General features: G+C 36.9%; 1 protein-coding gene across 1 annotated transcript in view; it reads left to right on the forward strand.

Annotated features, from left to right (window-relative positions):
* The window catches only part of Tprg1 (tumor protein p63 regulated 1), a 130,734-nt gene that overhangs the window by 49,797 nt on the left and 67,172 nt on the right, over positions 1-13,765 (forward strand). Inside the window, exon 4 of the mRNA XM_015499987.2 lies at positions 8,821-8,997. Within this exon, the coding sequence (XP_015355473.1) occupies positions 8,821-8,997 (177 nt within the window). The remainder of the gene's footprint in view (positions 1-8,820; positions 8,998-13,765) is intronic.

The raw sequence follows: 13,765 nt of genomic DNA on the forward strand, positions 1-13,765 counted from the left end.
TTGTGCTAGACCCATGTCAATTTATTGAGGCTTGCTTTCTCCCTCTGTAAAGTGAGGGAAAATAAATGGGTAATGTTAAAAACGTATTCATAAGTTGCAAAGGAGCAGTGGTTGTTCTTGCATGTGATCTGGCTTCTGCTTGAGTCTTCCTTCCTCCACTCTCCTCCTCCTTCCCTTGGCTTCTGTGGTGCTGGCCTCTTGCTGTGTCATAGCCTGGCTGAATCCCATTCCAGAGCCTTTGCAGTATGTCCTCTCTTGACCCAGAATACCATTCCCACAATTATCCCCTGAAGCCTTTTTATCCAGTTCTCTGTATTTATCTGTCTATTTCATTTTATCTGTGTTCCTTCCTAGAATGTAAGTGTCAGAGGAATAGGGGTTTATTTGGTTCACCACTATACCACTAACGCCTATAATGTAATAGTTTTTCAATAAATATTTGTTAGATCAGTAAGAGGAATTACTTCTGGCCTAGTTTCCTGGTATTGTTTCTCTAAAGAAATACCTTCTTTATACCATATAATGAGAAGTTCAACTGCAAATCAATAAAAATCAAATTTGCTTTTGAGCTATAATCCTAAGCTGCTGCCCTTGTGACTTCTGACTTGAGTGAATATCTGAATCCACTGCTGGTTTCTGAGCTCAGGGTATCCAAATGAATGTGGCATGATTGCTTCAACTTGTGCTCTCATGGATTGCCTGTGGGGTGTTCCAGTTGCTCCAGGTTCGTATTGTCTAAGGTGTCCCATAGCACCCACCTGCAAGGGGAACTTGATATATGATGCATAGTATATATTTTAAGCCAGAGTAACTCAAATATAATATCCAATATAATGAATGGGTGCACCCAGCTGTGTCAGACAAACAGGCAAACTGGAAAACAGAGAAATTTGTTTTATATGTATATAATGAACAACTGTTCTTTTAGTATTTGGGGGAAATTAACACACAAATATTTTGTATATCTGAACACTGTAATAGACTTGAGGAGTTCTCTTTAAGTAGACTTACTGCATGTATCCATTCATTAATTCAATAAATGTTGCAGAAGTATTTAAATAATTTAGAATAATCATTTCCTTTTTCATTATCATTGTATTAATGACCAATAGCAATTAAATATTTTATGCATAATTTTTTTTACACTAAGTTCTTTCTACATGTAGTATTTTTTGTCCTCACAAAAGCCATTATCTTCATTTTGGAGATGTGGAAATTGGGTCTCAGAAAGGATGAGTAACTTTTTGCATGAAGTCATAGCTGGTAAGTGACAGAGATGCATCTCAATCCCAGGCCTGTATGATAGTAAGCCTGCCACTGCTCAGGAATCTAGCACTTGGAAATATGAGAAGAAGATAAAGACTTATTTGTGGTCACAATACAAGTTCTTAAGAATCTTGAAGAAATTTCTGGTCAAGTATAGTGTGTCTTCAGGAAAGGGATGTGAAAAAAGAAATGGGTGTTCGCAAGGCAGTTTCTCTGCACCAGACCAGGTTGGGAGTATGTCATGATATGATGATGTGCCCCAGTCTTAATTATCCTGGCATGTGGAGTCAGACACAGGTGTTTATTCCTACAGTTTAAAAACTTTTGATAAAGTGAGTGGGGAATTCAGGATTCATGGTCTGGAGTGAACAAGAACTACTTAGAAGTATTCTGAGGCATTCTAATCCTGAAGGCTGTGTAAATCCACAATCTTTCAGTGACAGCTAAAAGTTCCTCAGGACTAAGGCCAAAGAGGGTCTATATGGGTAGCTAAAAGTTTCTAAGAATGACTCAAATTCCTCAGAAGCCCTGAAAATGTGTGGTTTTTCAAAACCTTGTCTTGAACCCAGGTAACTTTCCAAAGGTTATAGATGTGTGGATCCTGTTGCCACGCTCCTGAATCAGAATTTTTTGTGAGTGCTTTCTGACATTGTTAGGTGATTCTGTTTCCATGATTTTCATCTACATACTATGTGAAGACATTTCATCTAACATGTCATCATGTACATGTCCCTGTATTTTGGCATGTTTTACCTTTTGTTAAAATTAATTACCCTATACTAAATTGTCTCCTCTTCATTTTTCAAAATCCTCTCCAAGCACACTTCATACAGAGCCTTGATGACCTGGGTACCTTTAAGCACCTTTTTGCAGAACAACATGGTGAATTCCAAACATAGGAGGTAGACTCCCTTAGTTTAAATTCCAATCCCCAAACTTCTGGCTATGCAACTTTGGGCAAATTACTTAACCTCTTTATGCTTTAGTTCTTCATCTGTAAAATGGGAATAATGTCACTACGTTCCTCAGAGATTGTTGAAAACCTCAATGAAACAATCAGATAAAGTACTCAGAGCAAAACTTACATGAAACTAACATTAAGTAAATGTTAGCCATTCATGGGGAATTCCAAATCACATTGTACCCGTATCCATCTTTTTACTTACTGCTCTATCCCATAATGGTTGATTTACTTATCTTTCTCCCTAATTAGATTATAAACTTCTTAGTGACCGTCTGATAGACATTTTATAGACCTACACAGGCACCTGGCAGCATTATTGATTGAAACAAGAGTCTTAATTACCTTCCTGATGGATGGTGGTTTGGTCAAGTGGAGAGTTCAGGGTCTGAAGTCAAAACATATCTTGGATGAATCTGGGCTGTTACTTAGAATAAGTTAACCTCCTGAATTAGTTTTGATTGCCATAACAGAATGCCACAGACTAGATGACTTAAACAGACATCTGTTTATCACAGTTCTTTGGCTGAGAGTCTAAGACCTGCGTACCAGTTGGTTGGTGAATTTGGTTCTTAGTGACAACCTTCCCTTTGAACTCCAGGGAGCTGCCTTCCCCGGTCGGTCTCCTTAATTGGCAGAGAGGAAACCCCTGTGTCTCTTCTCCTGATTGGGCTCAGTACTTGTTATCTCATCTAAGCCTCATCTTCTCCCAAGGACTCCATTTCTTAATACTACATGTTAAGGGGTAGAGCTTCAACAAAGGAATTTTAGAGAGTTACAAACAATCAGTCCATATCACCTTGCTGGGACTCAGCTTCCTTATCTGTGTTCAACAGGATTGTTTGGTAATGATTAAAAGAGCTAATATATAATAGCATCTGGCACAGTACTTGATCCCAGACAAGCCGTTTAATACTTGGGGACTTCTGTTATTATAATCACAGTAGAATTATTTGTATGTATGTGCAGATCTCAAAAGCACCAGACCTGAGATACACACAAACACACACACACACACATTTTTTTTCTTCTCAACTCAAAATCACTCTTTGTAGTTCTTACTATATTTTCAGAACTCACAAACTCCTTTGTTTCCTAAAGTAAAAATGACTATTTTTGCCTCCTACAGTCAACTGAATCTAATGATACCTTTGGTAATACTTCCCTTACTCAGGAGAAAAATGGTTTTTGGAACATTCATAAATGGATATTTTTAGGTCTTCTCTGTATTTTATGAAGAGACTCTATCTGCCCTGTTATAAGTGCGTGTTAAAAGTGTTGAAAAAACAAATAAACACTCTTGAGTTCTATCCTTGTTCCCATTACAAAGAATAATCTGTATTTTGTGCTTTTCCAACACTGAGAGCTTCACTGACACCACGAAATGAAGTGGTGATAAAAGAACCTTCTCTAATGGTGTCAAATGGATGCCTGGGAATCCTTTTGCTCACCCTGTGGGCAGGGGACTGCCAATTCCAAGGCCTGGTTCTTCCCCCATGGACTCAAGTCACCTGTATCAAGTCTCACTGTGACTTTGGGTGCCACACTGTTCTTCCCTATGTATTTTCCTTCACATAGGAGAGTCTTGTGTAATCCTTAAAAGTAGTAAAATCTCAGTATTCCCTATAAAGAGCACAAAGCCTGGTCCATGACTGGAGCACAGGGGAGCAGGGAGAAAATAACACATCATAGGAAGCCAGCCTAGGAGAACTGTGAACAAGGAAGGTTTGTGGCATAACATTTTTATTGGAATACAGAGTTTACTTTGAGGGTCTCCTATTTTAAACAAATTGGAGAGGCCCTAGGAAAGAGTAACCAAACAAGTGAAAGAAATGTATGTGGATTATTTAGCTAAAGGTTTTACAAGACTCCACTTAACTCAGGGGTAGGGAAATTGCTTTGCTCTAATGCCATGCATTTTTCTTCAGTTTGTGTTTGAAGAGCAAACCCGAATTGGATTCTCTTCAGGGTCTGGAACGCAATGGATGCTCAGGGGAAATGTGTGTAATGAATGAGTCCGTGTTTTCCTCCTGGGATGCTGATTCCTGGCTAGCCAACACACTATCTTATACTCCAAGACCTGGACATCCTAAGAGGCTTGGGGCGTGCTCCAAGATTGATAATGCAAATCACAGATAGTCACTGCATTCAGTATCAGGAAAGATATTGCTGAGTGGTGTGTGTGTGTGTGTGTGTGTGTGTGTGAGAGAGAGAGAGAGAGAGAGAGAGAGAGATGGGGGAGAGAGAGAGAAATAGGAGAAGGAAGATATTGAGAGAATATTATTAGAAGAAAATCTTTCAGGGAAGTAAATCATTTTAAAACCACAAACTGATTTGGCACAATCTTTTTAAAAAGCAACTGTAAGTACTCTTGGTGTGAGGCTGGGGCTTCTAGGGAGGCATCTGGGATAATTTGAACAACTGGGTGGTAGTCCCTGGAAATTTACAGGATGGGTCCAGCTTGTCATTGCTAGTTAGCTGTTGCCCTCTGCTGGTGAATCTGTTATCATCCTAGGAAACTGCAGGCACTGAGCTCCTCAGGTACCCTCTTCTAACCTGGAATCTAGGCTCCTTCCCATCATGTATGGCAGGGGTGCTTGTGCTGAGGAACAGCAATGACAAACAAAAAGTGGTGAAAAATCCTTTGCAGGAAACATTGGCTCTCAGAACAGAGGGGATAGATCTTATGGTTCTACTTTTCATTCCATTCCCTGCCTATGTGCTGAGTCCCTATTCTCTTTTTGGCTTTGGTTAGGCACAGGTAAGAGACCCAGATATGAAAATAAATGGATTATACGCTAGATGGATTCCCATTCAATGTGTGTAAAGGGAATAGGTAGAATAGATACAGAAATCACTATAATATGGGGAACATTCTGACTAGGGCCCCAGGGGAGGCACTGATACAGGCTTGTGTGTATTTAAAGGAAGAGAGAGGAGAAAGGTGAGAGTAAGACTCTATAAGATAGGAAATACTTGTGCTGTGAACCTGAATGATGGTAGTATTTTTATTTTTGAAAATCTCTTTTTTTGTAGTGGTAGAATATATTTCTTATAGAATGGATTCAACTTTGGTAAATTAAAGCATGAAAAGCATTAAAATAAATATTTGACATCCTACCACTCAAAAATAATCAACCTCAAAATTGGCTGTGTGCATTATTTTGCTGCCATTGTTACAAAATTTCATCTATACAGTATGTAGCATGTGTATCCTACTCTTTCTCATTATTATGTCATCAACATTACTGATTCTTTAAAAAAATGTTTTTTCTTAGTTGTAGTTGGACACAATACCTTTATTTTATTTATTTATTTTTACGTGGTGCTAAGAATCAAACCCAGTGTCTTGCATGTGCTAAGAAGGGCTCTATCGCTGAGCCACAAACTCCAGCCCCCTGATTACTTTTTAATTGTGCTACTTTATGGGGGAGTATTCTAGTGTATAAAACCAAGCATTGAATTCCCCAGGCAGCATGAGCCAAGCCAAGGTTGCACAGAGCAAAAATTGTTCATTCTTCCCTAGTTCAATTCATAAATATATTGTTTTTGGAAACCTACAACCTTGGAGACACAATAGGAAGATCTGACTCTGTCTTTGCAGTGTTTACAGCATAGAAGAGGAGACATGAATTATATAATCATAGACATCACTGTAAAGTTTCACCTGGGACAAGTACCATAATAAAAGGGAAATGTAGGGTCTGTGTAAGTGTATATCGGAAAGAATAGAAATGGACACAGAGGTTTGGGAAGGTGTGCTGGAGTAAGTGGTGGTGGAGCTCAGTTCTGTATGAGTTAATTAGTTGATGAAGATAAGCAAGAACATTGCATGCAAAGGGAAAAGCAGGTGCAAAGGCCCCTTAGTTGAAGGGCCATGTTGAAAACCAAGAAATTGAAATGAGCTGAAGGAGAAGAGAGCAGAGAGACTTGGCCAGAAATGAAATTGAAGTAGTGGTGAGGCTTAACACTTCAGAACATTTTAGTTAACATTTTTTTTAATTTATATATGACAGCGGAATGCATCACAATTCTTATTACATATATAGAGCACATTTTTTCATATCTCTGGTTGTATACATAGCAGGTTAACAATTTTTGTCATTTCTTATAAGAGCCACAGAGAGCTGAGGTGAGCAAAGCCAAGGTGGGGAGGTAGAGAGGAGATTTATTTTATCTGAAGAGTCACCTCCCTGCAGTAGCATGCAGAGGTTGGAAGGGGGCAAGAGCAGATGTAGGTGATCCAGGTCCAGGTGGTGAGCATCCCAGGCACAGTGAGAGCATAAAGGGCAGTGGTGTAGGCAGGAGGTAATGGAAGACAAGCCAGAGTGATGGGAATGGAGAGGGAGGGAAGAGGGGGGGGGGTTTGAGAGACATTCTGGGAATAAAATAGGAACTGGAACAGGAGGTGAGGAAATGTGACAAGCAATGGACAACCCCAAAGTCTCTAGCTTGCCCACCTGGATGGAGAGAGGGTTCTTCCTCAAGAGAGGGAACACCAAAGGAGGACAAGGTTGGAATAGGACAGTCATGAGTGATGTTTTGAGGAAGGAGTTGCTGGAGGGAACAGTTCCTAGAGTGGTACCTATTATCACATCTGGTCCTCCCAGGGTTTAAGAAACTTGCACAGCACACCAAAGGGGCTTCTTTTTGAAGGTGATGGCACTAGGGAGAAAGCAAGCCCCTTGTCTCAGTGTCTGAGTCAGATCCCCATCCTATTCGTAAAACCCTGGGTAAGTCATTTGTAAGGTCTTTGGGCTTCAGTTTCCTTGTCTTTACAATGAGTGGTAACATTCAGTGAGTTCTAAAGGGTTATTATGGGGATTCAATGAAAGCTTGGTTATTTAAGGACTTTGTAAACCTTTGAGCTGCCCAAACTCAATGTATCATTGTTATTTGTATTTCTTTATTTATTGTTATTCTTGCCATCCAAACTTCAAGGGTATTAATATCAGGAATATGTAATTCAGTGTTTTCTGCATGAGTGCTTTAGGGAAAAAAGGTGTGATTGAAGTCTAAATAAATAAATATACCACCCAAGAGCTAGAGATGGTGGCCCTAAACTATTTATAAGCCTGTATGTTTACTTGAATTCAGACATTCCCGGCATGTAAATTATGCAGAGTCTATGTCACAGCAGAGCACTGTGTGTTCCTAAAAAGAATTCTCCCTTTTTTTCCCGGAATCCTTTACCTTTTAAAATAAATCTCATTATGGAGTGCTGACATTTTCAGTAAAACCATTTAACCAAAAGCAGCAGTTATTTTAGACTAAAAACAAGTCTGGTTTATTAGGCAGCAGCTTATAACGTACTGCTAAGTAGATACGATCTATTTAGAGAAGCTTATGTAGATCTCTGAGAAAGACATTTCAGAATTCTCGTCTCTTCCTGACTAAGATTGAGAGTGCTAAACAGACTATCAAGATTTCTCTTTCTCCCCGTAGAGTAGGAGTTGAATACCACTGCGTGTTAGAGGGGGTGGAATCCAAAGAGCCAAGATTTTAACAGATCTATGGGGTTCTATTCTGTTTCTTTCCACTGGGTGCCAAGTCTAGCACCATAGTTTAGCAGAGGGACTTTGGATATAACCTTCCTCAAAGGATCAGGATGGATGTAGAGAGAACCTTATAAATATTCAATGATTGCCATCCACCAGCACTTCAATTAGTGATCTCATCCTTCTTTCCCTCCATCTGCGGATTTTCCCTCTTTCTGTATTCTACATCTCTATTGCTCTTTCATGTTTCTTCCTGTTGGTCTTCCCGTTGAGCCAACACACCTTTATGGTCTTTTAGTATGAAATGTGCTGAAACAATTCTAAGAGGTCACAAAGTAAGATACCCTAAAGACTAACAGACAGCAAAAGTGCTGTGGGTCAGGGGAATTACAGAAATGCTCACTTTTTCTAACCAGAAACCACTGTTCTGATTCCTTCTTGTTCTTTCTTGGAGGATTTCTTAACTCTCAGAATTTCTCATGTGTGCCCTGAAGGACTCTCAATTCTGAAGCAAATAAAATCAATAAATATTTATCTAGTGTTGATTTTGAAGAATCCCATTTCACTTGTTCAGCTATATTTCTACCAGAAGGATATGAGCTTTCTAGATAATGTTGGCCTCTGTTTAAGTCTCCAGATAGTGATGTGGCTGTCGGAGATCAGCATAAACTAGTGAGTAAATTTTGTGAGTTAGAATAAAGAGCTGTTTGGGGTGTCCTTGGAGGAAGATGTGCTCCATGAAGGCTTCCTAGAGAAGATTTGGACATGTATACATCAGTCCAATGCCACAGGATGCAAACTTGGTATTCTTCTAATGGATTCTGCCATGGGTAATCACCTTTGAGTTCTGTGATGATAAAACATTGCCTACCTTCCCTCTTCAATTAGTCATGGGTTCAGAGAGAGAGAGAAAGAGAGAGAGAGAGAGAGAGAGAGAGAGAGAGAGGAGTTGACCTTAGGTACTCCTCAGTCCCTCTTCCCTCCAATATGATCCAACCTCATTGTCTTCTGTGCTAGATGTTTCAGCAAATGCCATTGTCTTATACTTGGGAAGGCCATGTTATCAACTTTTCTGCCCTGTGATGACCCCTGCAGGATAGACCACTGGAACAATGAGAAGGAGAAAATTCTGCTGGTCACAGACAAGACACTCTTGATCTGCAAATATGACTTCATCATGCTCAGCTGTGTGCAGGTGCAGCGGGTTCCCCTGAGTGCTGTATATCGTATTTGCCTGGGCAAGTTTGTCTTCCCTGCCATTTCACTGGACAAGTAAGTATGATGTCTGAGATTTGGAGAAGGGGTGCAGTAGGGAGAGGCAGGCAGGAAAATCAGTAACAAAGTCAACTCAGTAGTGTATGCTGGGAGAACTGAGGGAAATAGTGAAATTCTGCAATTGAATCCATCAAATGATTGAGTTCCTACTCTATGTCAGGCACCAAAGGTCTCCTTGTCCCAGCCCCTTTAAGCAAATGTGCACTTTAACAGGAGAACCTGACAAGTAAATAGCTAACTGTAAGGTAGGAAGAGCAGTGAGAACAAGGAAGAAAGGTTTTTAACCCAATCCATGGGGCCCATAGTTAGAATTACTTTTCTGGGGGAGCACTTGAGCCAATATTTGTTTTTAGGTAGGATTTAGCCAGGGAAAAAGAATCTCACCCTTGTCAGAATGGCAATTATCAAGAATACAAGCAACAACAAATGTTGGCGAGGATGTGGGGGAAAAACTTCATTCATACATTGCTGGTGGGACTGCAAATTGGTGCAACCAGTATGGAAAGCAATATGGAGATTCCTCAGAAAACTAGGAATGTGAACACCATTTGACCCAGTTATACCCACTCCTAGGTATATATCCAAGGGAGTTAAAATCAGCATAGTGCAGCAATGCAGCCACATCAGTGTTTATAGCAACTCAATTCACCATAGCTAAGCTATGAAACCAACCTAGGTCCCCTTCAACAGATGAATTGGATAAATAAAATATGGTATATATAGACAATGGAATATTAATCAGCCATAAAAATTACTTTATGACATTTTCTGGTAAATATATGGATCTGGAGACTATCATGCTAAGTGAAATAAGCCTATCCCCCAAAACCAAAGGTCAAATGTTCTCTCTGATATGTGGATGCTAACACATAACAAGCTGGGAGTGGGAGAGAATAGAAATTCACTGGATTTGACAAAGGGGGATGAAGGGAAGGGATGGGGATAGGAATAGAAAAGACAGTGGAATGACTCTAACAGGACTCTTATAGGTATATATGAATATACTACAGTGAATCTCCACATCATGCACACCCATAAGACGGGGATCCTAATTAGAATATGATATCATGCTTGTATAAGTATGTTAAAATATACTCTACTGCCATATATAACTAAAAAGAACAAATAAAATTTTAAAAATCTAAGAACCAGCATTAACATTCTAAGTAAAGGGAAGAACGTAGTCAAAAGATTGGAAGTAAGAAAATGTGTAACACGTTTGGGAATTCAGATTATTTTGAAAATCCCAGTGGATAGAACTCAAGATGGCTGATAGCTCTTTCTTTTGGGAGTCTCCCCTGGAAGCTCAGTACTGGGGGATCAGCTTCTCAGAGATGTTGATAGTTATTGAGGGAATGAGTGAGCTCTACAAAGAAGGATCATTGAACTAAGTTCGTTCCTGTATGATCTTGGAAAGAAGCACATTTGCTAAACATTTTAGATTTAAGCCCGAGGACAGCAGTCTTCCTCTAAGATAGAATGTGAGTTCTTCCCACTGAACTGTGAGCTCCATAAGGACAAGTGTCACTTTTTTTTTTTAAGATATGGGTGAAAAAACACAGCTTTATCAAGTGATTGTGGTTTTTCTTATGCAAAGCTTACCATATTGAAAATCTACTTTTTATTTATTCTTTTCACAAGTCAAAGAAGTGGTTAATTCCTTTAGTTTATAAACTTTTAAAAAACTGGTAGATTTTTCAATAATATATACATTGGAAAAATATATTTGAACATCACAAAAGATGTTTAATTAAGACTTTTCATTTCTACCCCAGACCCTCAGTCCAATCTTCTCACCACAAATGATAACAGTTTCTTGTCTATTTTTAAAGAAATGGTCTATAATCATAAAAGAACAAAACCCTTTCTGTGCATATACATGGGTATTTATACATATATCAAAGTATTTATCCATATGTGCTTATTTATTGTGTGTTATTTTACCCAGGGGGAGCACATGTCATAAACTGTCCTGTCTCATGCTCTATGTCCAATGACATACCTTGAAGACAAATTGTCTAATCCTATGTAGATCAATCTCAGTGTTTAAGAGTGCAGCATATTATGTTTTAAGTCTAACCTATTTATCCAGCACCACATCGACAAATAAATATTTATTTTTACCTCAAGTACTACCAACAATGCTGCTATAAATATTCTTGCCTATAGGACATTTTTTGCACACATATGCAAAGGATTTGTAATGTGGATTTCCAAAAGTGGAATTATTAGGTCAAAGTCATGTGAATATTAACTGACAGAGATTGCCAAATTGCCTTCCAAACAGGTGATATCAATTGATGCTCCCACAAAGCCTTGGAATATTCTTGGATACACATTCTAACCAATATTGTGTATGATGAAAATTATCTTCTTTTTTAAATTTGTGTCAGTAGAATTTGAAGGGAGTCTAACATGTTTTACTTTAGTTAGAAAGTAATTTTATTTATTTTTCTGTGACTTTTTTTATACCACAACCCATTATTTTTCTCTATTAAGATACTGATTTTTTTCCTTAATGACTTGTCAGTGCTATTCATGTATCAAAAAACTTCATTTGTTTTCTGAAGATACATTGCAAATATTTTTTCCCAGTTTTTCATGTCTCTTTTAACTTTATGATGTTATTTTTGTGACCTTTAAGTGTCAAATTTGTCATTATTTTAATGCTTCTAACTTTGTATCTTTTAAAGAATGACTTTCTCCATAATGAAATCATAAAATAAATTTCCAAGGTTTTTTCTAGTGGTTATATAATTTTATTTTTAGACGCATTTAAACATATTTAATCTAAACTTCCTGTTTCAAGGAAAAGATGTAATCACCTTTTCAGCTGGTATGCTAGATTTTTCAGCATCATTTATTCAGATTTCACCTTTCCCCCGATGATTTGAAATGAAGCTATGTCATATATTACTCTACTTTGTGTATTTGTGACTATAGGTTTTCAATTCTATTCCATTTATCTATTTTTTAAAATAAAAAAATGGCTTTATTTTAATCTTTATTATGTTTTGGTATCTGATGGAGTTACTCTCCATTTATTCTTCTTCCTAGAACTTATATATTTATGAATATTTATTTTCCATCAATTTGCCTAATTTTTAAAAATATCTTGTTTTGAGACTGAGGATGTATCTCAGTGGTACAGAGTTTGCCTAGCCTGTATGAGGCCTTGGGTTTGATTACTAGCATGTAAAATGAAAATCACATTTATAAATATTTTCAAATATAAATCAGTCTTTCATTCCTGAGATAAGCTCATTGCTGGATTCAGTTTGCTAATATTTTATTGGGTACTTTTGTGTTTGTGTTCATGAGTGGAATTAGTCTGTTATTTTTATTCTTTTGTAATGCCTTTACCAGGTCTTAGTATTTAGAATATGTTGCCCACATAAAACAAGTTAAGAAGTATTCTCTCCTTTATTTTCTAAAAGATTTTCATCTTTTATTTTCTTGAATTTTATCTTTTACTTTCTTAAATTTTATCTTTCCTTAAAAGTATGATGGAGTTTATGAAGGAATTCATGTGGGACAGGTTATCTATTTCTAGGTGGGAAAGTTCTTTAAATTATTTGTTTTATCAGTATTGATTTAGTTATATTTTTTTCTTTGGTTTAATTTAATTGGTAAGTTATATTTTTCAAGAGATATGTGAAGTTTATTTAAGTTGTATCTGAAGGTATAAAGTTGCTACTGATATTCCCTTATTGCCCTTTAATAATGGTAAGACAGTTTCGTCTTTTTTTTTTTCTCCTAATAATGGTGATCTGTGTCCTTATTTTTTTGTTGTTGTTGTTGATGATCTCATCAATTTTGTCAGTTTTGGTGAGAACATGTGTTCTTTTAATTTGACTAATTTTCTGATTACTGTTTAGTTGATTTCTACTCTTTTCTGTGTTATTTCTTCCTCTACTTACTTTGAGTTGGATTTTCTTCTTTTTTGACTGCTTAAAGTGGAACCCAAGGTGTTGATTATAGTTTTTTTTCCCCTAATTTCCTAATAGAAGCATTTAGAGTTATAGATTTTCTTATGAGAACTCATTTTGCCACGTCACACAGACATTAATATGTTATATTTCTATTTTCATCCAGAGATACTTTCTAATTTTTCTTGTTGAAAAACCCATGAATATGTTAGAGGTTACATTGGCTCATTTTCAAATATTTTGTGCTTTTCTAAATATATAACTTAATTTTAATTAAAAGAAACTACTGTCTTTAATTTGAATTCTTATAAATATATAGAGATTTATTTTATGGGCTAAACTCTGACTTATCTTTGTGAATGTACCATGTGCTCTTGAAAAGAATTCTATTTGTAGTTTCTATAAATATAATATCCTAATGTATTAGCATAGTATGTCTTTACTGACTATTATCTAGTTTTATAATAGTTACTGAGGCAGTTGTTAAAATATATTATTATGATATTTTATAGTACTCACTTTAATTTTGTTATTTTTTATTTGATGCATTTTGAGAGTCTTCTGTTAGATTTAGGCACATTGACAATCAGAATTTCTTCTAAAAAATGAGCCTATTTTCATTGTAAAATATTTCTCATTATCTTTGGCAATACTAAGTGTCTTAAATACTGTTTTAAAATCAGATATTATTGTAGCCACTTCATCATTTTTATACTTACTCTTTGCATAGCAGATCTTCTTTATCCATTTACTCTCTGCTTATCTATGATCTTGCAGTTATTTGTTTATTTTTGTTACATAGTTAAATATTTATTTATATTGACATATTGACTTTT

Source organism: Marmota marmota, unplaced genomic scaffold (genome assembly GCF_001458135.2).
Source record: "Marmota marmota marmota unplaced genomic scaffold, marMar, whole genome shotgun sequence".
Taxonomy (NCBI): Eukaryota; Metazoa; Chordata; class Mammalia; order Rodentia; family Sciuridae; genus Marmota; species Marmota marmota.